The sequence below is a fragment of the Abramis brama genome (genome assembly GCF_963993115.1).
Source record: "Abramis brama genome assembly, chromosome: 23".
NCBI lineage: Eukaryota > Metazoa > Chordata > Actinopteri > Cypriniformes > Leuciscidae > Abramis > Abramis brama.
In genome coordinates, this window is record NC_139985.1 from 22749906 (window position 1) to 22777840 (window position 27935).

The following is a 27935-nucleotide window of genomic DNA, read 5'->3' on the forward strand; positions in this document are numbered from 1 at the left end:
ATCAGCTTTGAATAGCGGTGTAACTGATCTATATAGAATGTGGGTGTAACAGATAAAACACAATATTTAAAAAGTCAAAACCAGAATTATCTATAAAACGATAAAAATCCTATCTTTATTAACCACGTAACATTTCATGTCATGTGAATCGTGTTATCGAATCAGACCAATTAAATCCGTTTGAGACAGTTTACCCCACCCCCTTTGTGACACGGTTATTATGTATTTCTCATACCGCTTTCATTTCCTTTTTGGTGTTACGTGTTAGTATTGTTTCGGTCTGTTTAGATTTGTAGACAGAAGTGATGTTTTTTATTTCTGTGTTTTTACATATATTTTAGCATACAATGCAGATCTCTGTGTTTCTCATCGTGCTGACTTTGTCCGCACAGGCGTGGTCCAACTTTTGTCCATGTGCACGAGAGGAACTCTGTCAACCCATTCGATCCCAACCGGCGTTTGAGGTGAGTGACAGTTCACTGGACCCATCCAGCGATCAGCTGATGGCGTTAAATACGGACACAAAATATCAAACCAAGTGGCATTTGCAAACATATTATGATAGATCATTAGTAGGCTACATTCATTTTGTGACATTCAGTGTCTAAATCTGTCCTTTGTTGAGGGTCACTGTTAGTAGAGCTTCTCTGTGGCAGTTCCAAGAAAGAAACTTAACTGCTTTATATCTTAACTTGTCCATATTTTTTTTTTTTAGCTCATTCACTCACTATAATTCATCATCACCGATTACTACTTCTGCTGCATGCTGTTTTACTTAGAACTTGATAAATAACTGATTTGAAGAGAATAAATTAAACACAATATTAAAGGGGTTCTATTATGCTTTTCCACTTTTTCAACTTTAGTTTAGAGAAGAAGGGTTGTCGCTATGTCAAAGAGACACTGTTTTTTTCCACATTTCCAAAACTCAGAAACGTACATTATCTGTCTTTGAATTATTACATAGAGACAGAGCGTATTTAGGCCACGCCCACACCGGGGGGGAAAACAATCCAACCGTCTCCATTGACTTTGCATTGCGAGAGGCTGCCTCCTTGTCATTTCTGACTTATAACAAAAAAACAAAACAATGTCGAAAAGATGCTATGTGACAAGGTGTACAGCAAACAAGGTAAAAAAACCCAGAAATAAGTTTTTATAATCTGTCGACCCCCAAAAACAAGCATTTAAGGCAGGGATGGGCAACTTCAGTCCTGGAGGGCCACTGTCCTGCAGGGTTTAGCTCCAACCCTGATAAAACTCACCTGCCTGTAGCTTTCTAATAATCCTAAGACGCTGATTAGCTTGTTCAGGTGTGTTTGATTAGGGTTGGAGCTAAACTCTGCAGGACAGTGGCCCTCCAGGACTGAAGTTGCCCATCCCTGACACAAAAGTGGATACAGGCAATTGAAACAGAGCGCAAGGTGTCATATTACTCTGAGAACTATGTCCACTGGAGCAGGGAACGTAATCGGTAACGACAGTATAGCTTAGCTTACAAAAATATAATATATAAACCTGACATTTGGATATTTGACTTACCAGTGACAAAATGTTTACTGCATTTTTTAGTGCATACTGAGTGTCAGGATCCCAATTTACCCATTCGTTCCAGCCTGTATCCACTTTTGTGTCCTTAACTGCTTGTTTTTTGGGGTCGACAGATTATAAAAACTTATTTCTGGGTTTTTTAGCTTGTTTGCTGTAGGCTACACCTTGTCACACAGCAGCTTTTAGGCATTTTTCTGTCTTTTGTTATATGTCATAAATGACAAGGAGGCAGCCTCTCGCAATGCAAAGTCAATGGAGATGGTTGGATTGTTTTCCCCCCCAGTGGGCGTGGTCTTCAGATTATGACGCATTGCGCTCTGTCTCTATTGAATAAAAAGTATATCATCCAAAAATTCTAAAACTGGCTGATGGTTGATTTCTGTGAGTTGTGTATATGTTGGGGATATCTAATTCATTAGGTTCTCAGATATTTCTTTCTTTATTAAAAACACTTTTGAAAATTACAAATCCTGTCCATGTCATTATCATCAGCCAAATTGGAGCTACAGCTTTCATAGTTTTGTTATGCTAAAAACTGTTATTTAGAAAAAAACCTCCACCAATAACAAGTTTAAGCTGTTATCATTCACAACAATTGATCAAAAACATGAAATTCTATATAAATTCTACAAATAAATATTTTACAACTGTCCCCATGTTTTCGGTCAGTCCTGTCATGTTTACATAAAACGAAATAAAATGTGTGAAATACGCCTTTAAGGGTATGACTCAGAGGAAGTGACATAATTTGACCCAGGTGAAGCCATAGACAGTATATAAACTGGACACAGCGACCCCATTGGATTCAATGGAGACAAGTGAAGCCAATTAGAAGCTTTCACTTCCTGGGGGTCGAGCGTGCTGCGCAGACTCAAACTGAGCTTGACGACGTAGATGTGACGTGAGTAACCCGTCTGTCTTCTAGTAGCTCTGCCAAGATAAATCTGAATCATTCCCTTCCGAAACTTGCTGAGACGGAGAGTGTGAGTAGGAGGTGTCCATGAGCTAGGAGCAGGAGAAACTTTTAGTAGGCATTCTGATTAATTACTTTGTCATTTTGCCTCCACGTCCTCCCGATTGCCCGCGAGCTTCTCCTCCTGTCCATACGGTAATCTCTCTACTGTGCGACAGAGAGTCGCGTGGTTATGACGCAATCGTTAGCCTATTTTTACAAAAATTGCTTCTACGGGGCCATAACGGAAGCTACAAGGTAATGAAGCCTTTTATACATTTTCGTGTTTCTTTAGAAATAAATAATTGACAAATGGAGTCTTTAAACGCCTCAGATGTGAAGTTATTCGCTGTCAAAGTGACGCCAAAATGAATGGGAGTCAATGGGATGCTAATAGCAGGTGGAGGTCCGCTAGCCAATGGCGGCGCCCGGGGGTACCTTCAAAATAATAGAAAACCATGCCCCCCTGGGTGAAGCTGACATTGATCAAGGCTGAATTCTGTCATTGAATTGTATGATTTTAAGCGTGTTTTTGTATGAGTTTTTTTAGGAAGACGAGCTAAAGGGTCAGGCCCTGTCACGGTAAAACATCCCTGAAAATAATGAAAATGTTTTAAATCCAAAACATGTCTAAAAAGGTTACTGAAATTCCTTGCTTGCATGTTAACAGTTTTTATGCTAGCAGGCTGAGTAATGGCAGTTTAAAATGGCCGACCATCAGGCCCTGTCACATCCCTTTGTGACAGGGCCTGACAGTCCTGTGACACGGCCTTACAAATGAATGTTATTGTTCTTTTTTATTACCTTTATTGCACATAATAGGCTATGTATTTAACACATGCCATAGTAAAACGTTATTTGAAAATAGACATTACACTGTAAATGTATTCTAATGAATCTGTCCTTATTATACTCTATATTGACAAAAGTTTTGGGATGTCTGCCTTTACATGCACATTAACTTTAATTACATCCCATTCTTAATCCGTAGGGTTTAATATGGAGTTGGCCCAGCCTTTGCAGCTAAAACATCTCCAACTCTTCTAGGAAGGCTTTCCACAAGGTTTAGTTGTGTGTTTATGGGAATTTTTGACTATTCCTCTTGAAGCTCATTTGTGAGGTCAGACACTGATGTTGGATGAGAAAGCCTGGCTCGCAGTCTCTGCTCTAACTCATCCCAAAGGTGTTCTATCAGGTTGAGGTCAGGACTCTGTGCCAGTCAAGTTCCTCCACACCAAACTCGCTCATCCATGTCTTTACGGACCTTGCTTTGTGCACTGGTGTGCAGTCATGTTGAAACAGGAACATCCCCAAACTGTTCCCACAAAGTTGGGAGAATGAAATCCAAAATGTCTTAGTATGCTGAAGCATTAGGAGTTCCTTTCATTGGAACTAAGGGGCCAAGCCCAACCCCTGAAAAACAACCCCACACCATAATCCCCCCTCCACCAAACTTTACACTTGGCACAATGCAGTCAGGCAAGTACTGTTCTCCTGGCAACCGCCAAACCCAGACTCGCCCATCGGATCGCCAGACAGAGAAGCGTGATTCGTCACTCCAGAGAACACGTCTCCACTGCTGTAGAGTCCAGTGGCGGTGGCTTTACACCACTGCATCCCACGCTTTGCATTGCACTTGGTGATGTCTTGCCTGGATGCAGCTGTTCGGCTATGGAAACCCATTCCATAAAGCTCTCAGCACTGTTCTTGAGCTAATCTGAAGGCCACACGAAGTTTGGAGGTCTGTAGCTGACTCTGCAGAAAGTTGGCGACTTCTGCGCACTGTCACCTCAGCATGCACTGACCCCGCTCTCTGATTTTAGGTGGCCTACCACTTTGTGGCGGAGTTGCTGTTGTTCCCAATTGCTACCACTTTGTAATAATACCACTAACAGTTGACCATGGAATATTTAGTAGTGAGGAAATTTCACGAATGAACTTATTGCACAGGTGGCAACCTATCACGGTACCACGCTTGAATTCACTGAGCTCCTGAAAGCGACCCATTCTTTCACAAATGTTTGTAGAAGCAGTCTGGAGGCCCAGGTGCTTGATTTTATACAACTGTGGCCATGGAAGTGATTGGAATACCTGAATTCAATTATTTGGAGGGCTGTCCCAATACTTTTGGCAATATTCTGTATGTCCTTGGTTGAACTTTACCATAGTCCAATATTACATTAACATTATAATAATCATTTTAAATTAGGAATGCTTATCAAAACTTAAATAAAGAACACAAAACATAACTTTTTCTGCATCATCAATCCATAAAGTCAGTCCTGTCACATCACGGTCAGTCCTGTCTCGCAGGAAATTATGACATAAAAGTGTACTATTTGATGAAATATTGATGAATTAATCTATTTAACTGTGTAGATGAAGGTGGGGGTATATATCCACTTCTAAGTTTTGTAAAAATCTCCTATGTAAAGGTTTAGTTAGCTGTCTTTGTAGTATATATATATATGCGCCTAAATTTTACAACTATATGAGTGCCTGGCGGGTACTCTGTGATTTTGTGTACTACAGTTGACCGAAAAGTTACTTATATTTCTTAAAGGAATTACAAAACCATGTTAGATACAATCAGGGACATGTGATCAATAAGAAAATGCTATTTGTATCAAAGAAATTAATTAGGAAACAATTCTAACATATACAAATTTGTCTGTGACAGGGCCTGACATTTTAGGGGTGAAATGCGTATAAAAAAATTATTTTATTCAATCATAAAAACATGCTGAGATGGCATGATATGTGTTTCTCATAGTTTAACATATCCTCCATATGACTCAACGTTCAGATTTAAGAATAATATATTTTTTCCCCCAAGATTTCTTTTTTTCAAGATTTTGTTTCTATAATGTCTCTTGTATTACCTTAGTTTCCAACAAATGTCATGATTAAATGGTGGATATAACATTGTATCTATAATGTATATTTTAAAAAAATATATAAAAAATAATAATAATTAGGCTACCACTCTGATATGTCCTGTGAAATCCGTGCTTGCAAATTCTGTGCATGAAATCCATTCTGCATGATCCTCTAACATTGTCAGGGTCTGAATCAGGCTCGAATTGGTTTGAAATTGAGGCCATCCTCAATATTTACACTAGATAAGAACTTGCAATTATGGAGGGGCGGAACATTCCCCAAACACGTGCTAAGCACTGCCAATCACAACACACTGGGCCAGCTAACCTATCACAGCACATTTTGTATTTCGGAAGGAGGGGCTTCATCGAAATTGCATGTTCGAGCCAGACTGGGGGAGAGAGGAGCTGTAATAATGTAAAATATGTAAAAAATAATGCATTTTTTGACCAATCAATCATGAAAACATATCCTAGTACACCCCAAAAACAAAATCAAAACTTTGTGAAAGGGCATAATAGGACCCCTTTACATTTATTTAAGGTTTTTTTTTTTTTGTCTGAGTAAAATACACTGATTACAATAATGTATCGTGATAAAGACAATAATCTCTTATAAAATAAAAAAATTAAAAAAACTCTTATCTTTATTCTAGAAAGCTGTCTAACACAAACAGTTAATGCATCTTTTCCAGGTTTTTGTATTTGATGTTGGGAAAAAGGCTTGGAAGTTTTATGACTGGACGAAAGTTACAACAGTCGCAGCTTTTGGGCAATATGATGCTGAACTCATGTGTTATGCTCACTCTAAAGGAGCTCGATTGGTCCTGAAAGGTAGGGTTTGACTGGACATAATAGCAAAGTCTTTATAAGCATTTTACTGTAAAACCTTGCTGTAAAAAAGGCCAAATTCTGACAGTAACATACAATTTTCAATTAAAACAGTAATATACCGTAGAAAATAATGCATTCTGGGCAATCTTTGTCATTTTCGAGAAAATAGCCTACAGGAATATACTGGGAATTAACAGCACTCAAAGTTGACACTCAGAGGCTGTTCCAAACCACACCCTATACCCTCATTCACCATTCCCTACAACAGTTTATTAATATAGTCCACTTGACAGAGTGAATGAAAAGAAGTGAGTGAATTCAGACACTGATGAAACACCTGATAAGCAGAATCACCTATGGAAATAGAAACAAGAGGAGAAAAAAGAGAAACACAAGAATTACAACTGACTTCCTGTTTACAGACCAGTTTAACATTAGGCTAAGTTCCTGTTGAGAATTAACAGGGATTTAGTTGTTGATGTTTTATTGAAAATAATAAAGTTTGTTTATTATTATGGTGATCAGTGTGTGCTTTAGTTGGGCTCATTTGTTTTTCTCAGGCTACTGTACAGTGAGTTTATTAAGCACATTTTTTTCAAAAGCCAAGAGGAAGTTGATCAGGTGTTTTTGGCTGTTGTGACGATGCCATAATCGTCTTGGACTTTCTGATTCACCGATCTCCTCCTGTGTCTAATCTTTGATTTTATGTGTATTTTAAATTTATATTTATTGATTATAGTATTTCTGTGATTCTACAGCATGAGATCCAGCAATGTTTCAGTAATAGGTTATTTTGAAGAACAATGAAATCAAAAATCAACTCACACAGACATCAACAATCAGCATAGGAATCTCAACAATGGTGACAATCAAGTTTCATGTCGCAATGCATGCTGGTTGCCAGCATAGAACAAAACTCCGAACATGCACTGCAGCATGAATAAATTATGCAGCTGAATGTTCTTTTTTATTGCCACCATTGTTGAGATTCATGTGCTGATTTTGATATTTGTGTGTCTAAATTATACTGTAGCTAGTTTTTTTATATTTATTATTATGTGTTTGAGAAAATTCTTTTTTTAAATTATAACTGATTGCTGTTGGAACTTATGCTGTAGTTTCACAGTGGTGGTAATATAAAATTTACGTGAGTTAATAATGTAATCCTTTGGATAAGGGATGAGATCTCTGGATGAGATTGTGAATCAAGAGACTATATGATGTTTATGTCATCATCAGTACATAAATATCAGCATTCAGTGATCATCAAAAAACCAAAAAAAAAAGAAAAAAAAGAAACCTGATGTTTAAAAAGTCAAGGGTCAAGAGCCCAACAAAAGCAAACACTGTTACCCATAAAGGTCACATCAACACAAACCTTTTCAATTAAACATCAACATCTAAACCTCTGTTAATTCTCCATAAGAGCTTCTGTAGACATATGACAGAAATTAAGTCAAACTGGTTATTAATAAGTGTAATAATAGGTAATGGTTGAAAGTCAGTTGTAGTTCTTGTGTTTCTCTTCTCTTTTTTTCTGTTTTTGTTGTTCCTCTACTTCAGTGATTCTACTTATGAACTATTCTTGTGATGAACAGCAGGTGTTCATCACTAATGCTCAACAGTCACTTACATATTCACTTAATTATCTCACTACAACACTACGTCAATGTTACTTTTTCTTTTTGTAGTGTAAGATAAAAAGACACACCCATGAAATGTATTTAACAGTAATAAAATGTAAGTTAAAAAACATTATATATGCCAGTAGTTTACCGTAAAATTGAGTTTTGTGGGTTACCATTGTGCTGAAGAGTAAAGTCTGTGCTTCAGTCCAGGACAAGATCAAGAAACTGCATGTATGCTGCATGTTGCTTTATTTTAAAGGCAGTGACTGCGTTGTTGCTGATCCAGTGAAAATCACTTTATTTAAAACCATTTTTTTTTATGTGGACTCAAATGAAATAAGTTCACAGTAATAATATGCTCACATTATTAGCGCATTATAAATATTAATTTATAAAATGAATGGCAGCTGGCCAATTAAAGGCAGTTGGTTTTTGCAAATGAAATTAGTTAACTCGAGTTTTAATTTAGTAACATACTGTAAAGTAGATTACAGTAAAGAACTGTACAATTAAAAGTAAATTACTGGCAACATTTAACATTTTAATTTACAGGTCAAAGTTTTACGGTGTACATTTCAAATCATACAATGTTTTTAATTTTTTTTTAACAACATGTGTTGCGCTTACCCTTGCAAAACCCACTACCATGTTGCTGGAGTATTGTGCGTTATTGCCAGGGATTTTCTATGTAATTGTTATAGTGTAATAGACTATTCCGTTTGATTGCTAATTGCCCCAATTCAAAACAGCCACCCACTATTATCTGTAATATTCTAGTCTTTATAATAGCCATAGTAAAAGTGACTTGATCACTGATCAAATTGACATGATTGATGAAATGTTCTTCACAGGAGATGTACCACTCACAGATATTGTGGATCCAGTAAATAGGACAACTTGGATCCAGGCAAAGGTCAAGTTGGCAAAGAGTCAGTTTATGGATGGAATAAACCTAGACGTTGAGCAGGCGGTGCAGACCGGTTCCACTGAATACTATGCTTTGACAGCCCTCGTCAAGGAAACCACTGAAAGTTTCCACACAGAGATCCCAGGCTCTCAGGTAAAACAGCACATCTGACAATGATGTCATATAGGCACTTTCAAAGCCCCTGACATACTGTCTTCTCATCTTGAATCATAGGTATCATTTGATGTGGCTTGGTCGCCCAAATGCATCGATAAGCGTTGCTATGATTACCTTGCCATTGCCGATTCATGTGATCTCTTGTTTGTTATGTCCTATGATGAGCAAAGCCAGATCTGGGGTGATTGTATAGCCATGGCTAATAGCCCCTTCAATCAGACATTGACAGGTAAGTGATTTAAAAATAAAAAAAATTGTCCATTTGGTTTTTGAAAATTTGATCTCATGCAAATGTTTAGTTCCCTCCATCCGGGAATGGAGGTTATAATAGTAACCAAGATGTTGGTTTGACCATAACATTATAAATTATGTTTTATGTTTCCATTTCAAAATGCACACCTGAAGTTAAGACATATGTCTTTCAGCCTATGATCAATACATCAGCATGAACATAGAGTCAAAGAAACTTGTGATGGGTGTTCCATGGTATGGTTATGACTACAGCTGTCTAAATTTTTCAATGGTAAGCAATTTATTTTCATTATTTTCAGTACTTTATTGAAAATGACATGCAGTAGGGCTTTTCGATATAGGCAATGCGATGTAATGCAATAAACTAATAAACATGTCAAATCAATTGGTAGTTAAACACCAATCTGAAAAAGCTTTCTCAACAAAGTTGGCAAAGAACTTGCTTTGGGAAAAGGGTGAAATATAACTATATTTGCTATATATTAGGGCTGGGGGAATTAACGCGTTAATCTTTGCGATTAATTTGAGATGTTTAACGCGTTAAAGAAAATAACGCAATTGACGCACTTTTTTTTTGTGCCTCGTTTTAATGATTTCCTGTTGCGGCTGCTATTGAAAAGGCCCGAAATATGCCGTCCCGCCCCATGTTCGGCGATCACGATCAGGTTTTATTCTCCCGCAGCTTTCATGAGCGGGTCTTTTCTGCTCCGTGTGTGCGCCGCGCATAACGTGTGTCACGGTGTGTCACGGTGTGTGTGTGTGTGTGTCGGCGCGCTGCGCTCACTGCTCAATGTTCTGCTCTGTCGTTAACGGCCCAAATGCTCCAATCATGTTCCGATCAAGCACTGGAAAAGCAAAGTCCGCTCAAATAACGTGAAATTTCTCTGTAGTAGGCCTAGACTTCTGTTTGCTGAGCTGGTATAGTCATGCTGGGCAACAATGGTAAAATTACCTGCTCTGATCACATGCTCTGGTAATAATAGCTTTGTAGGACTATATTTTATTTTGATAATTAGTATAAAAAATAAAAATAAATCTGTTAAATTGATTATGTTGATTGATTACTGAAAAAGAATAATATATTGATGTTTAATATAATTTTTAATATAGGGCTATTTTCTGTTCCTTTTTTCCTGTGTTGTTTAATTTAATTAGGTGATTCTAAGTTTAAATATTGATGATTACAAGCTTGGGGGAAATGCAATTAATTGCAATTAATTACAACAAATTGTGCAATTAATTAGTTTTTTTTTTTTTTTTATCGATTCCCATCCCTACTATATATATATATATATATATATACACAGTACCAGTCAAAAGTTTGGAAACACTACTATTTTTAATGCTTTTGAAAGAAGTCTCTTATGCTCATCAAGCCTGCAGTTAAAAAAAAAAAAAAAACAAAAACAAAAAAAACAGTAATATTATGAAATATTATTACAATTTAAAATAATGGTTCTCTTTTTTAATACACTTTAAAATGTAATTTATTTTTGTGATGCAAAGCTGAATTTTCATCAGCAAGTACTCCAGTCTTTGGTGTCTTATGATCCTTCAGAAATCATTCTAATATGCTGATTTATGATCAATGTTGGAAACAGTTGTGCTGCTTAATATTTTTTTATAACCTGAGATACTTTTTTCAGGATTATTTGATGAATAAAAAGTTAAAAAGAACTGTATTTATTTAGAATAGAAATCTTTTGTAACAATATACACTACCGTTCAAAAGTTTGGGAACAATAACTATTTTTTTAAAAAGAAATTAGTACTTTAATTCAACAAGAATGCGTTAAATTGATAAAAGGTGATGGTAACGATTTATATTGTTAGAAATGTTTTTATTTTGAATAAATGCTGTTTTTATGAATAAATGCTGTTAACGTTTTACTCATCAATGAATCCTGAAAAAAGTATTCCAAAAAAATATATTAAACAGCACAACTGTTTCCATCATTGATAATAACTGAGTATCAAATTATCATATTAGAATGATTTCTGAAGGATCATAAGACACCAAAGACTGGAGTACTTGCTGATGAAAATTCAGCTTTGCATCACAAAAATAAATTACATTTTAAAGTATATTAAAAAAGAGAACCATTATTTTAAATTGTAATAATATTTCATAATATTACTGTTTTTTTTGTTTTGTTTTTAACTGCAGGCTTGATGAGCATAAGAGACTTCTTGGAAAAGCATTAAAAATAGTAGTGTTTCCAAACTTTTGACTGGTACTGTATATAATTATTTATTTTTTTTATTATTTTTTTTGCAAACACTGCTCAGCATGTTGTGCTTGGATTGACCAGAGAGGTCTGTTATAATTCCTTTTTGAGTAGCCACTGTGATTTGCTTATCACTTCTCATTGAATGTAGCATTAATTTCTAAATACTTGTAAACAACCCTCCTTGTTTTGGCACCATATCATCTTCTGCACCTGCAGCGATTGTGATTTCTTTCACCACTGATGTTCAAATTGTATGAAATTGAACGAAACTTAGGTTGTACAAAACTGTATGACTTTTATAGTTTTTTTTATGGTGAGGTTTAGGTTGTAAGTTTTTTACAACCTAGATCATATGACAATTGTGCCATTTCGCAGGACTGATTAGGACTTCTGTTGAGACTGGATTGAGCCTAACATACAAACACATATAAGTATATTCTGAAGTATTCTGAACTGTGATGAATAGTTGTGGTTGACCAATATTGTTTTTTTGATGCCAATGCCGATATCTTAGAGAGCAGGGTGGCTGATGGCCGATATAATGCCTATGTATAAATATTAATATATATCCAAATAAAGAAAGTGTATGAAAAAATATGAATAAAAAGGAAGTAAACACTGTAACCAACAGGGCACTGGGTTTGTGTGCACTGGGAATCTTTTTTTTTTTTTTTTTCTTCATATAAAGGTAACACTAATTTGACATACAGCACACACAGTGAAAATGACATGATTGTATGACAGAGTGGGTAATTGAGGGTAACCGTGCGTCTCCAGTGAAACTGAACTCTCCTGTCCGTATTTAATTAACATGAACCAACCATCACGCAACGAACACGTTCTTGCAGGCTACAAATGCGCACTTCAGTATATCTAACAGCTGGGTTCGACGAAGTCTGCAAGATTTGTGAAATTAAATGTTTATTAGATATTCAAAAATGTATTTAAATAATATAAATGTGCATTTGCTGATGGTAAATAAGAAAGTATTATAGTGTTTGTCTTTCTGTTACTAATAATATAATAATGAATTAATACTTATAACTAATGAAGACGGAGAATGGGATCGCTGTATACTCAAGTGCTGCTGTTCTCTGATCTCTGATAAAAGGCCACTCTTTAATGTGCAGTTTTATCACACAGCACAATGCCACAGATGTTGCAAGATTTGAGGGAGCGTGCAATTGGCATGCTGACTACAGGAATGTCCACCAGAGCTGTTACCCGTGAATTGAATGTTAATTTTTCTACCATAAGCCGTCTCCAAAGGCGTTTCAGAGAATTTGGTAGTACATCCAACCGGCCTCACAACCGCAGACCACGTGTAACCACACCAGCCCAGGACCTCCACATCCAGCATCTTCACCTCCAAGATCATCTGACACCAGCCACCCGGACAGCTGCTGCAACAATCGGTTTGCATAACCAAAGAATTTCTGCACAAACTGTCAGAAACCGTCTCAGGGAAGCTCATCTGCATGCTCGTCGTCCTCATCAGGGTCTCAACCTGACTGCAGTTCGTCGTCATAACCGACTTGAGTGGGCAAATGCTCACATTCGATGCCGTCTGGCCCTTTGGAGAGGTGTTCTCTTCACGGATTAATCCTGGTTTTCACTGTACAGGGCAGATGGCAGACAGCGTGAAGGCGTCGTGTGGGTGAGCGGTTTGCTGATGTCAGCGTTGTGGATCGAGTGGCCCATGGTGGCGGTGGGGTTATGGTATGGGCAGGCACATGTTATGGACAACGAACACAGGTGCATTTTATTGATGGCATATTGAATGCACAGAAATACCGTGATGAGATCCTGAGGCACATTGTTGTGCCATTCATCCACGACCATCACCTCATGTTGCAGCATAATAATGCATGGCCCCATGTTGCAAGGATCTGTACACAATTACTGGAATCTGAAAACATCCCAGTTCTTGCATGGCCAGCATACTCACCAGACATGTCACCCATTGAGCATGTTTGGGATGCTCTGGATCAGCCTATATGACAGCGTGTTCCAGGTCCTGCCAATATCCAGAAACTTCGCACAGCCATTGAAGAGGAGTGGACAAACATTCCACAGGCCACAATCAACAACCTGATCTACTCTATGCAAAGGAGATGTGTTGCACTGCATGAGGCAAATGGTGGGACCCCCCAATACAGTAAAACTGCACATTTTAGAGTGGCCTTTTATTGTGGCCAGCCTAAGGCACACCTGTGCAATAATCATGCTGTCTAATCAGCATCTTGATATGTCACACCGGTGAGGTGGATGGATTATCTCGGCAAAGGAGAAGTGCTCACTAACACAGATTCAGACAGATTTGATAACAATATTTGAGAGAAATAGGCCTTTTGTGTACATAGAAAAAGACTTAGATCTGTGTGTTGCGTTTATAATTTTGTTCAGTGTGTGTATGTGTGTTGTGTGTATATATATATATATATATATATATATATATATATATAAAGAGAGATAGATAGATAGATAGATAGATAGATATAAATTGTTATAGAAAAGTTATTACAACAATAATTTAATGTTATGTAGATTAGACAATAGAACAGAGAAGTCATAATTGTTTTAACTAATATTCAGTTTGACACTCTCTTTGTTATTCTAACAGGATGGAATATGTACAATTCCAAAAGTGCCATTCAGAGGGGCTCCATGTAGTGATGCATCTGGGAAACAAATTCCCTACAGCATCATGATGAAACAGATCAACAGTTCAATATCAGGAAGACTGTGGGATGAGAACCAGCGAGCTCCATATTATAATTACAAGGTACAGTATTAATTCTAAATGTTTTATCACAATATTTACTACAGTATAAATTACACCTTTTCAAACATAATGCAATTTCAGTGATCAATGTTTATTCATCTTTATGCGAGGGATATTGAGTTTATATGAGTCAATGTATTTTAGATAGACATGTTATATTTTCCCTAAAATGCATACGATTTTTATTTACAGGACACAGAAGGCAAGGTCCATCAGGTGTGGTATGATGACCCAGAAAGTATTGCTCTAAAAGCTGCCTATGTGTCTCAACATGGTCTGAAAGGAATCGGAATGTGGAACGGAAATCTCCTGGACTACAGCAGTGATCCAATCGCCCAGCAACAGACTGTGGACATGTGGAACGCCCTAATACCCAAAGTACACAGGGAGTCTGCTACTGTCTTATAGGATTCTGCTGTCTCTTGTTGTCAATATTCACACAAGGTCTGAGTGATCGAGAAGTGCTTACCATAAATATTTGTCATATTTATGATTAATTTGATTGTTGTATCATAAACCGAATAAATAACACATTCCTTGTCAGCAAGCCTACTAAAACTTTATATTTAATTGAATTTTAATGGACATCGACACATTTATTACATGTAATCATTTGCATGAACATAATTTCCCAAACGTAATACTGCAAATGATCCTAAATCAGCACAACATCAAGCACTATGTTTGATTTTCTTGACAGCTCAATTCTTTTTTTTTCTTCTTTTTTTTTCTTGTGGTAATTTTTACAAATGATGAAAATAATGATTTGTGTAGTTAATATGTTAAAGGTGAAGTATGTAATTTGTTGGATGTTAAAACCCATTTTAACATGCAATTAATTATAAGTCAGTCATTCAAAGGTTGTTTTCCCCAAAATGTATAAACACTGTGATGCTTTCAAACCATTGCTCTACATCCTAGGCTTAACCAGCTCAGAGGACAGAGGAAGTGTTCGAGAAACTCATTATTTTTCAGAAACTCATTAAGTTCATTTGGTGCCATGAATGGTGCAGAAATTACATAATTCATTTTTAAACAGCCAGAAAGCAGATATAGCATTTACACATTACTCAGATTGCAAAACAATATCTGTCAGATCTCTTAAATACTATCTTTTGTGCTTTATGTAAATGTTAAAAGTCTTTTATACATAATTTCATCATTTCAGTGAAGGTTGAATCACAACAAATCTAATTTCCAAGAAATCTAATGTTAAGCACATATATGTGTATTCTGTGTTTCTTTAAAGCTGAGCTCTCTTTTGCATCAGTTCTGCTCTCAGGGCCGGTAGTTCTGTGGCAGCTTGCTTTCTCAACTAGACAAATAAAGAAAAATAAATAAAGTGCTGAAACTAACAATAGAATTAACCAGGACATGTCTCTTTAGTATACCTTGATCTCTGTAGCCAGTTTCATTTTAGCATCATCCACTTGTTTCCTCAGATTATCAATTTCACTGCACTCCGTCATAATCTGTATTATCAGACCATTCTGTAAATACAAAGCACAATGTTTTTGCTTTAATTGATCAAAATATGAACCCTCTATGGGACTAATTATGAAATCACAGCTGCTAAAAATAAATAAATAAATATATATATATATATATATATATATATATTATATATATATAAATATATATATACAATTAATCTACATTTGACCTTTAACCTTTTTTTTAGGACGCTGTCATCTATAACTGACATTGTCCGGGTAAAATGTTTTTGCAAATTGTCTGAAATGTCACAAACATTCAAATGCATTTTCACTATCTGAAAAGTAGTGAAAAGGTCTTAGTGTTCCAAAAAAACATTAAATAGCTTTATTAACATTCCATTTCATCTTGTGCTACTATATTTCATTTGGAACATGTGAAAATTTAAAAAACTTTGCTTTAAATGCAAAAAATTTAAATGCAATTTCACTGCCTGGAAAGTAGTGAAACCATGTCTTAGTGTTTCAAAACACATTAAAAAATCTTTAACATTGTTTCTTTCTTGGAATTTTAAATCAATGATTATAGCGCAAATGAAAATCAGCAAGACTCTTCTTTTTCAGGGTAGCCCACACATAACTCGATTTTGACCTGTAGTGTGGATCACATCTTCCAAACTGGCATACACTGTAAAAATAAAAGGTGCCTGGAGGAACCTTTTGGGGTTCTTCACTTTGCCACACCGGCGGAACCGTCTGTAGATCCTCTAGGCACCCTTTAAAAAGGGGCGGTTCTCTGAGGAACCACAAGGGTTTCCTGAGGAACTCTTATATTAGGCACTGTGTGGAACCACTTTGGGTGCCTCCAGGAACCAAATTTCATTTTTTTTTTTATATTTAATTTCATGTTGTTACTATGGTTACCTTTGACTTCTATTATAATAAACAAATTGAACCAAATACAAAATAAGAATTGTTTATTAAATATTTGATATTCATTTTTATACATACACTTCCATGCACATGGGAAAAAAAAGCTAACTGTAGATTAATATCAATGAATACACAAAAAAATAGTATAATACATAAGCAACATGAATAATCAACCATGTATATACAATAGATAAAAAAGAAATGACATCTCAACAAAATGCATGGAAACACATATGTTCCACGAAATAAATCAATGTAAAAAAAATTACATTTTGACTAATTAAAAATGTCCATCTTTACTTAACTTTAAAACATTTGTGTTTCAGTCCGATGGTAAGTCTGACATCACTGTTTCCAAGTCCAAAAGCTCTATCAGATGCCAAAAACAAACAAACAGTGCTAATATGCACTCATTGTGCTGTAATATTCCTGAAAATTATGATCCTAACCTTTATCTCTATACCGAGATCTCAGATGGTTAGTTTTTCAGCTATTTTGAATCATAAAATGTTGAAGTCTGGGATGCCGTTAGACTGGAGACTGTAATGTACACTATGGCTTTTGAAAAGCCTAAATATGTGACTTGAATCAACAGTGTTCATAAATGGTTGTTGAGTATTCTCATGAAACAAGATAGAGGAAGTAGAGGCTTCGACCCGGAAACAGTATTTAGGTGCAGTAAAATTATCTGTTGTTCTGTGAATGTTCACTGGTGAATTCCTTTCAATAAGAATCCACACGATCAGCAATTTCGTTTGTGGTCAAAAATGTCACTATGGGACCAAGTTGGTGTGAGGTACTTAAAGAGTTAGAAAAGTGAAAAGGTACAGCAGATTCATTTTCCGTTTGTTTTTTCCTCTTTTCTGGTGGATGGTCCAGGCACTTCAATGATTTTCAGGTCTCCAGGAGGATTTTTATTCTTGATCAAACTTGTATTTCAGCTTACCGAGATCCCTGCAAAGTACAAAATGTACTGTTAGTAAGGTTATTAAAGTGATAGTTGTGAAATTTAAATAATTTCCTCAGCCTTGGGACGTTCCAAACCTGTTTGACTTTCTGTCTGTGGAACCCAAAAGCAGATCTCAGGCATAATTCAACCCCAGTCACCATTCAATTTCACTGCATGAAACACAAGCAGAAAAAAATTGTGTAAATCATTCATGAAACCATTCTTATGTACACTTGTCTCAATTCAATGAAACAATTTATGTAAAAATGGTTAAGCTCCAAAAATGTCCCAGAAAAGATCCTAAAAATAATCAATGAGTTCACAACTCATGTGTTATGGGTTGTGTTGTAAGTCTTCTGAAGCCATATAATAGCTTTTTCCTTTTTTTTTTTTTTTTGTCGAAAAAGACTAAACTTGAAGTTATAATTCAGAGTTAAAATGTCTTATATTCAAATGCAAATGATAAAGATATAAGAAAAAATGCATAGCATTATTTGTGAACCAAACCTGTGATATTATTTTTCTGAGTAACATGAATGAGATTTGAGAGCATGAGGGAAGATTTTCAGAGAATAACTGATTAAAAAACACAAGTACACAGTCAAACAATACAATTTCACACAGATAAAGTTCATAGTAATAAAGTACTTACATGTGGTGCAGGTAACTTACTGTAATTCAATGTTGCCACTGAAATGTTCAGATTATTTTAGAAATGTAATGGTTGTTCTGGGGAAACAAAAGAACAAAGCAAAATATGTATTGACCAGTAAATGGCTTTAAAATGGTATTTGAGAGAATGAGGGCACCTGTAGTAAGTAAGTTAAAGTTAGGCTAAACAAAAACAGACCAAACTTGCTTTTGTTATTCATAACAAACGCCAATGACGAAATAAATTAGTTAGGCTATATCAGCAATTTGAAGACACAGTTGTACAGAATATGTTGAATTGAATGACTAAATCAATCTAAGACAATAAGTCCATTTGTTGAAATTTCCATTTGTTCATTAACGTTAGATCAACGTAACATTAGTTAACATCGCGGCTAAAACCTTCATACCAGATACTGTGCATGCAATAAACGAGTGGTAAACACTGTAAAAACGTAGTAATGTATAATAAATTTAGTTTATATATATGTGTGTTTGAATATATAGTGAGTATACTCTGTATTTATATTTATTTGGCGAGTTTACAAACCTTGAAACGGAGAGCCGAACAAACGGCGGAAGCTGCGGCAGGCGTTGATGAGAGAGGAGCCGTTACAAACCCGATGATGTCGATCAGCTGAGCTTTGTTGCGCGCGAGTAGTGCGAGCAGCAACATTATAGATGCGACAGCAGCAATAGCAGCAGTTTCGTGACAGAATAAAACTTCTCTCCTCCTGGTTCTTCTTCTTCATATTATTATGACCGCGGTCATATAGGGATTGTCAAAGGTTTTTTTTTCTTTTTTTTTCGTCATCTTACTGAATTTTCCGTCAACGATACCAGGGACAGCGAAACACCGGGGAACATGAAATTTGGTGGGCATGTAGCCCCACTAGACTTTTACGGAAACATTTCGTTTGGTCCCCGGGGGCCACTCCCCCCCCCCGCGCTGGGCCCCCCCAAACCCAAAAAATGCAGTTTTTCCTAAATAACTACCTGAACCGTGGCACCGAGGATGAAGAAATTTGTATGGTATGTTGGTCTTAAGGGCCCACATCAACCTAGCCCATAATCACTCATTTGTGATTTGCGCCCCTCCCATAAAAAATGAAAATGCAATATTATTCTGCTTTAATCGCCCCTATCTTCAGTTTAGATGTTCAGAACTGCACCATATTTCATGTGTATGATTAACTTGACATCCTCTGGGGGTATGCTAAGTTTCGTAGAATTTCATCCATGGGGGGGTATAAAATAAATTCATTTATGTGCACATTTAGTGACTGTACACTCATCGGCCTGTAGATGGTGGTGTTGAGCGAAGGGTTGCTGGTTTAGGATGATACTGTCACACACACACATGCAGGAATACAAACAAATGCAAGCATGCACACACACTGACATCCACACGCACAGACACACACCCATACACACACATACAAATCCACATGCACAGACATACACACACAAACACACACGCGCACACACATGTACTGTACGCACGCATACATACACGCACAGACACACAAACACATACACACACACACAGACAGACATGCACATACTACTACTTTTTTTAGGTATATACATAAACACGCAATACAGCCAAATTGCTCCACGTCATTTATTTTTGTGGAAAGCCAGTGCAGGCCTGAGCAGCGGTCATATTTTGTACCGCCATGCGGTACATCTAGTTAATATTATTATTATTTAGTGTTGTTGTTTAAGGTTTAAATTACTCAATAAAATAGGCCTATACTAAATAAATGTAAGCTACCCAAGTGAAAAAGACGTAGGCTACTGTTAAATGTATTAAAAATGCATTAAAGTATATAGGTCTACTAAAAACACACTCAAGTACATTTTTAATACATTTAATAGTGTGTATTTTTCACCTGGGTATGTATACTGAATCAAACTTAAGTATAGCCTATAATAATAATAATAATAATAGGATAATAATAATCTTATTCTGGCCTCACTGAACCATTGGGTTCCTCCAGATGCTGGCTTTAACATAAGAGATCTTCCAGGAACCACTTAAATGTTAAAAGATCTTCCAATAACCCTTTTATCGCATTCAAGTTCCTCTATTTTCCCCCAAAGCACTTCGAGGTCTCATGGTAATGAAAAGGTGACTCCAGAACCTCTGAACTAAATACAAAGTGCTTAAAGGATCCCATAAGTTCCAGCAAGAACCTCAAAGTTTGTCAATGCTCCTCAGTAACCCTAATATAGGAGAAAGAGCTTTGAGGCACCAAAATTACATTTTGAAGGTCCTTGAGTATCCGACAGGATATTTGAGGCTCCTTTAGTTTTTACAGTGTAGGATAATGTACCAAAATCACTTTGGGCTTCCACAATAATCTATGACTTACTGTATATTCTTCATCTCTGCCATCACTCTCACTGCTTCTATCCTGCTTGATCTTCAACTCTTTCCTTTCTTACTACGAAGACCATATTTTCTGATGCACTGCCGTCACTATCATCAATACTTTCTGGAAAAGGTACAGCTTTTTCTCTGTCTTCTATAAAACTTACTAACATCAACCTAAAACAAAAGCAAAAAGGCTATTATACTGCCTGCCAGTAATGAACAATTGTGCCGGCTACACAGAAAATATTTATCTCCTAAAAGTACTTTTTTACAAAATGTGCATTAAAAATTTCCCAACACTTTAGAAATCACATTTTGATGTAACATTAAAAAAAAAAAAAAAGGATATGTATTTCCAATAAAATGAACTCACAATGGAGCCTTGACAGCATGATGTCACCTTCACTTCCTTGTTGCCAAAAATGCACATGCACAAATATTTTATTGGCTAAAGGGGATGTCATATGATAATACTAAAATGTAATTTCATTGGTGGAATATTACTGTATTTTAAATGCAATTTATTTTCTCTGCATCGTTTATAAATGACGATACACCATCGAGGGTTAAAATAAGAAAGAAATTGTCAATTTCTTCCCTGTTGAGGAGTTTTACAAATGAAGAATGATTTAGTCAGTATAAGAGTAAGAAAATGTTTAATCTACCTTCAACTTTGTGCTTGATTGTTTCTTTGCTTGCATTTGTCGTTTTGCACCATCTCTGGCTTGGAGTTGTTGTAGCATTTTACTGTAGAAGGTGTGAAGTTCCAGTTGTAGACTCTTTAGTGTGTCCTCCAGAAGTGTTGTTGCCTTCTTAGTGTCAAAATATTGCCTCTTCCACCTGTCACGTGCTTTAGAGGCAAACAAAAAAATAATCATTTATACACGACTAACCGAACTTAACACCCATTTCACAAACATGAAACCTGACAGATTTAAGAGAGACTGTAATCCTAAAATACCTTTTATGAAGACAGAAAGATCATTGAATATATAACACATTTTGGTTACACTTTATTTTGATGGTTCCCTTTAGACATTTTGTTGTCTATAAGAAAATTACCACCTACATGTTAACTATGTTAACGTATAATTTAAGGTAACAGAGGTTGTTTTGGCTTTATAGCGGTTCTTTAATAAAGTTATTTTCCAGCCAAGGTTAGTTTTGATTGACACCCTCCATTTGGTTGGCACCCTCGGTTATGAGTTATGAGACCTGCATGGCCCCTTGATGGGAGCTGTCATGCTTGTTTGAATGTTTATTTGTATGTGTAAAGGACCACTTTGGAGTTTTAATGTATGCTGTTGATTAAATGAAGTATGGGTTGGGTTATTGGTAAAATATTTGTGTAAATGTTTGTAACTTATCCAAATAATTCTATATTTTGTATGCGCTTTAATGTTATTTGTATGTGATTGACCGGAAATTCTGTGCACCTGTAATGTTGAAATTTGTCCCTTTGGTAGCACCGTAGTTTGCACAAGGGAAGATGAACTTTTAAAAGGTAGCTGGCGGGTGTGAATGGTACGGTGTGAACTTTTCCTCACTCAATCCCCATGTATGCAGATGAGTGTGACGTTAATTCATTTGATTAAACCCGGGGAAAATACGCAATCTCTCGTCTCTCGTGCATCTTTTCCTCTGACACCACATATTGTTTTTCTATCTGGGCAACAACATCTCAACTTTGCGTTATAACCTTCGGTCAGTCTTGCTCAAGACTGCTCTCCAGGCCCTCCTTGCTTCGAGGTCCTCCTTTTGAGCCACTCGAGTCAGCTGACCTTTGGTCACTCTCGCTTAAGACTGCCCTCCTACTGGCTTTAGCATCAGTCAAGCGAGTTGGAGATCTGCAGGCCCTATCTGTGGAACCTTCCTGCCTTGGGTTCGGTCCTAATGACAGTAAAGTGGTTCTTAGGCCGAGGAAAAGTTATGTGCCAAAAGTGCTTTCTACCCCATCCATAACGCAGGTGATAGCGCTGTTGGCTCTTCTGTTGCAGAAAACGAACAGACACCTCATAAACTCTATCCCTTAAGGGCCCTCAGAGTGTATAATGAGCGCTCTGGCCAGTTTCGGCAATCAGAGCAGCTATTTGTCAGCATTGGGGGCCGCACTAAAGGGCTGCTGGTTTCAAAGCAAAGACTTAACAGATGGATTGTGGATGTGACTGACTTACAAGTCTGTGGACTTGTTTTGCCCCTTAGGAGTGAGGCCTAACTCCACTAGAAGTATGGTCTCTTCTTGGGTGTGGTCCAGCGGAGTCTATATCGCAGATATCTGTGCGGCGGCTGGCTGGTCCTCGCTGTCTACTTTCATCAGATTTTACAACCTGAACAACCTTCTGCGCTTGTAGCAAGGCACTATTGTATTAAGTTCCCCATAAGTGCGAATGAACCGTATCGAAAGGGAATGTTATGGTTACTCACGTAACCCTGGTTCCCTGAGATAGCGGGAATGAGCATTGCGCAAGTTGCCGTGCTACTACGCTGACCAGCTAGTCATGCTAGACGCTCATCCGTCGAAAGATTCTGACAGAAGGTGTTTCTGTGTGACTAATATAGGCAGTCAACCCCCCATTTCTGGCTGGCTGAAATGCCATTTGTCTTTGCAGTTGCACAGACGTGAAGCAATCAGGCTTTAGGATTTTGAGAAAACAGGAGTTTTCCTCAAGGCTGTCCATTGTTCACAACAATATTTAAAGCACCCCCACCATTGCATCATTGATTCATCTCCTCCTTCCGAGGTCAACCTCTCAGAATCATAGAAGACCTTTTAATTATTATTGTTAGAGTACATGACTGAAATCCATGGCAGAGTAGCAAGGGAGAAACCAAGAAAGACACAATCAAAGGTGTTCATCATGCTTTTCCAGGTGCTGAGGCCAAACAAGTTTCACAAGATTAAAAAGATCAAAAAGGTCTGCACTCTAAAAATATACAAACATTTCATAAGAAGAACTCTACAGCAACAGACAAGAACATTGATGGTAGTATGATAGTTTGGGGATGTTTTAAAACAACCCCAGGACAATTTGTAACTATTTTATGCTTGTTGAATCTCATTTGTACCACAGTGACAAATACAAATTCATATGAAATCGCCACCTCATAAAAGTTAAATTTTCTCATGAGATCAGATTGGATGTTTTGCTGCATTAGGAGAGAATTATGAATGTGTCAGAGAATTATCTGGAGAATATTAGCAATTTGTATGTGAACCAAAGCTAAGCAGAAAGACAATGACAATGTTAAAGATACAGTTCTTGAACATTTCATATGATAGTTGATAAGTGTACATGTGTAATTGTAGAGGGCATTATACCTTGGTTCCTTCGATGTCTGTTAAAAGCTAAAAGCTCTCTGCCCTTTTTCAAAAGTTCTTGCCTTGTTTGTTCAAGCCCCTTCCTTTGCTCTTTGAGTAGCTTGATTTCCTTTATCAGCTCATTGTCTGAAAGCATAACATTTTTGAATACGGTATTCAAGAACAAGAATGACACCATTTGTTAGTAACTGCTCATGTCTTACTAGTGGTAGTTTGTTGTGTATAAAATTCCATGGAATAGACAGACAGTGCAGAACTGCTCTCTGGGAGTGGAGAGGTTGGTCTACTCATAAGAACCTGTGAAAACACATAAAATCCACACTGAAAGCTTCTCACAACAATGTCCAGAACACACTGTTCAACCGCCAGCTGCGTGAGGAATTTTGCTCAGCCAATAAACCTCATGGTGTCTTAATGAGGGTACGTTACTTCCTGTTTTGTCTAGAAGACCTCTACTAAACCTTTAGAAACTCTCTACAGGAATAGTGGTCTGGGTGAAATTCTGAAACTACAACACTGCATTCTGTACAAAACTTGAATGACTTGAACGATGCTCTATTGGTTTTATCAAATGTAATATGAGGAAAAATAAAGATTATCTCTTACCATATCATCTGTTTTTTCTTCACTTGATTTCAGTGTCAGAGACCTATTCAATTTCCTAAATGTATAACATAGGGTAAAGGCAACTAAATTTTCCATTATAGAGCTAATCCTTTTAATATTTATTACCAATAAATAGTTAACTATTAAACATATTTAACAATGACAGAAGCCAAAAGAATCAGGTTACCTTGCCAGTCCATGAGAATCCACAAATGGCTCTGGAGCTCCAGAGTTCCTGTTGTTTCTTTTTAAAAAATGTTCCTTTTGTGCAGTTGTATCCATTTCTCCTTGAAAAAAGCCACCCTGTTTGGCAAGATGTCTGTCTGCATTGAACAGAAATGAATAACTTGACATAAGTACCCAATAATGTTTAAGTAAAAATGTAAGTATTGTGTACATTATATAAAATGTTTTGTCACAATCTTATCGCAATGTGTAACTATTTTCTATTTTGATTAATTGTTGGCTAATTCATATGAATTTAAACAATCTCATTTGTACGTTTTTGTACAATCTGCTTATGCCCCATGTGACGGGTATATGTAGGGTTCATAATCATAATAATCATAACGATTTTTATGACTCGCATCATACAAAATCACCACCTCGTTACATAGTTTAGTTTTCACGTGAGATCAGGTTGGTTTCGTCAGGAAACTTGCACTACACATGAATGAACATTAAGAAAATTATTTTTATTAAATGATTATTATTCTCCCTTACTGGACACACCAGTTCAGCTCAGGCCATAGAGTAACTACTACAATAACTAGCTAGTTTGTAACTAACTACTTTTTTTGGCAGCACCATTTGTTCTTAAGGCAGAAATCTAAAATAAAGGTCTCCGTAAGGTAATGCGTAGTATTCACATAATATGACATTTATCCAGTCTGCATAATGCAATGTACATCTGTTATGCTCATCTTTGGTAGCTCCTTTAAAGGCATCTTTAGTGAAACAGCTTTATTATTGATGCAATTCAATCAATCTGCTATTTTATTCAAACAGTTAACTCCTGGTATGCAACTTCTGTAAATATTTAGTTATAAATAGAGTTGCGTTTCAAGTTTTATGGTGCAATCCAAAAATATTTAGTAGTGCATAAATATATGTGCATTTTACAAAATGGAACTAAAAACGAAATATTTTTTTTTATACATTTTTGCGGTTCCGTTTTTAGTTTAAAAACTCTTCCGTTTTTAGTACATCGATTCCATGTAAACACCCTTATTGTTCCTTAAAAAATGAGGCTTGTAACTTAGTAGTTAATTATCAAGAGTGCACCTGTGCTTATATTCTTAGTGTTTTCATACCGGGGTGTTTGTTTACAGGTTCCATCTGATCTTGTGATCTTGTTAGATGAGGAGTGTCAGTGGATTCTGCATCTTCATCATTCTCATTCTCCTCTGCATCCTGCATTAGGACAGATTGCTGAGGTCCTTTATTGATTGAGGGGAATTTAATAGGCTCTTTTATCATGCCAGGTGCACATGTTGGTCTTGGCAAATCATGACTGTAATGGTCACTGTTGCTTATTAATGTATCAGAGGTCAGAGAGCTGGAGCAAAGGCCACGGTCATTCTCTACCACAGGTAAAAGGTAGAGCTCAGGAAAAGGAGCCTAATGGGTCATGGAAAGAAGACAGAAATCATGCATAAATCGGCTGATTACCACAAATAAAACTAAACTTTATATCACAAGTACTTACAAATGGTGGAGTAAATGATTTTACTGTCAGTTCTCCCTCTTGTCTGAATTTAACCTGAGATCAAATTACAGGAGTTGTGACAGTTTATTTTAACTTTATTCTGCTTCACAATGGAAACTATACATCTGTCTACATAGCATATTCACATTTTGTCTGTATTGAGAGTGAAGTATTTTAATTTTGTCCTGTGTCCTATGTACTTTGTACTCAAACTTTTAACCACCATCATCATCACCATTACACTTTGTGCTTAATGTGGTGTACTGTAAATAACTCCAACATGCTTACAGTAATTTAAGCTTACTTTCATCTAAATAAAAAAATACAGAAATGATAGCTACTCACCAGCGCCAAACTTCTGCCAACACATTTTAAAAAAACATATCTCTCTGTGATCCTGTCCAGCCCAAGAAATAATCCAAGATCAGATCTAAGATCAGACAGACTCATATCTGAATCCACTCTGAAACAAAAAGCACTGAGATCAGACAGACTAACAATATGTATAAACTGAGTAGGGGAGATCAGCATGGGGTTAGAATTATTATTTTGTCTTTATTTGTGGATCAAAATTTATTCATTTGGAAATATTTAATAATTCTAACCTATAGTTTAGAACTTAGTTGTCACTATATATATATATATATATATATATATATATATATATATATATATATATATATATATATATATATATATATTGGCCTATCAGGAACTATGTCTATAATATCTAGTCAAAATTACTCGAATTCTTAGGGGTTTTTTCAGCAGTGATTTTTTTCCCCATTTTTTTTTCCATTACTTTAAAACACAAGTTCAACACTTTCTTTAATTATACCATTTGTGAATTTGGTTCTGCAATTAAAAATACACTAGACAATAGGCTACAGACAAGAATCAAAATGATGGTGGGAGATTTTAACAGAAGCTGAACTGTGTTCTAAGGACAAAGGTATTTTTCATAAATATCAGGTCAAGGTAGGTTGTCACAAATATGTTATTCTTAAATTTTTTGGTATGTTCCCTTTTACATTTTTGCTGTTTAATGACTAGAGTTTATTTGTAGGCAAGAGAAATAACACATAATTATTATAATATATAAATAAAATAAAATTCACAAATGTAAAAGCCGCAGACTCTAGACAAAGTAACTGACCTGATAAATCCAGCTGAGATGAAAGTGTCCACAGCTTCAGCAGAAACTTTATTCAACCTCCGATCAAACTGATAATCGGGTACAAAAAACACATGCAGCTCCACACGCTTCATTAGAAATAAAACAAAAATAAAAAATCACACACTACAAAAAAAACCAATAGGCTACATGCAAGTGGAATTAGTTCCTGAAATTACATAAATCATAGTCTAATCTAGTTTTATTTAAAGAACATACCTCTGTGATTTCAGTCCGCTTGCCAGTAAACCCGCTCATAGTCACATTTATTTATCTCATGATGATTTCATTGAGAATGTAGGCTACAGCGTGTGTGGGTGTGTGAAGTGCTAAGTAACGGTATCTTGAGTACCAGGTACCAGGGTGAACGTAACACTCATAAACCCCCGAGAGCTTCAGTGTACAGGACATTGTGTGAAAGCTACATATTAACGTGTAGCCTATACTGTTATAGCCCATATTATATCAATCCGAAAAACAAAATAATAATGATAGTGAATTAAACCATTTTATAATACATTATTATTAATTATAGTATAAAGAACGTTATTTTGCTTTTATATCACTCTGCTTGTGTGTTTGCAGC

The 27935-nt window shown here is 36.3% G+C and overlaps 2 protein-coding genes across 2 annotated transcripts; one reads left to right on the plus strand and one right to left on the minus strand.

Moving 5' to 3' along the window:
- The first annotated feature begins 202 nt into the window (after positions 1 to 202).
- Positions 203 to 14739, plus strand: ctbs (chitobiase, di-N-acetyl). The gene is made up of 7 exons (XM_084101954.1): positions 203 to 464; positions 6078 to 6216; positions 8696 to 8904; positions 8986 to 9157; positions 9354 to 9451; positions 14035 to 14196; positions 14389 to 14739. The coding sequence occupies exons 1-7, from the start codon at positions 348 to 350 to the stop codon at positions 14602 to 14604; spliced, it is 1113 nt and encodes a 370-aa protein (XP_083958080.1). The 5' UTR covers positions 203 to 347; the 3' UTR covers positions 14605 to 14739.
- A 29-nt stretch (positions 14740 to 14768) lies between these two features.
- Positions 14769 to 27702, minus strand: spata1 (spermatogenesis associated 1). Its single transcript, XM_084101953.1, has 12 exons — positions 27569 to 27702; positions 27332 to 27438; positions 26521 to 26638; positions 26176 to 26229; positions 25781 to 26087; positions 24655 to 24790; positions 24468 to 24522; positions 24065 to 24158; positions 23862 to 23987; positions 21208 to 21392; positions 15588 to 15686; positions 14769 to 15511 (listed from the first exon to the last, which is right to left on the minus strand). Exons 1-12 carry the CDS (start codon positions 27605 to 27607, stop codon positions 15440 to 15442), a joined length of 1392 nt encoding a protein of 463 aa, XP_083958079.1. The 5' UTR covers positions 27608 to 27702; the 3' UTR covers positions 14769 to 15439.
- Between the last annotated feature and the right edge of the window lie 233 nt (positions 27703 to 27935).

Bases quoted from the DNA above. Each gene is read 5' to 3' on its own strand.
- spata1 (XM_084101953.1), bottom strand. From the start codon at position 27,607: ATGAGCGGGTTTACTGGCAAGCGGACTGAAATCACAGAG. The intron at 24,523-24,654 runs GTAACCTGATTC...TTATACATTTAG, and splicing joins GATTCTCATGGACTGGCAAG to GAAATTGAATAGGTCTCTGA. The intron at 23,988-24,064 runs GTAAGACATGAG...TTATGCTTTCAG, and splicing joins TACACAACAAACTACCACTA to ACAATGAGCTGATAAAGGAA.
- ctbs (XM_084101954.1), top strand. From the start codon at position 348: ATGCAGATCTCTGTGTTTCTCATCGTGCTGACTTTGTCCGCACAGGCG. The intron at 8,905-8,985 runs GTAAAACAGCAC...CTTGAATCATAG, and splicing joins CAGAGATCCCAGGCTCTCAG to GTATCATTTGATGTGGCTTG. The intron at 9,452-14,034 runs GTAAGCAATTTA...TTATTCTAACAG, and splicing joins GCTGTCTAAATTTTTCAATG to GATGGAATATGTACAATTCC.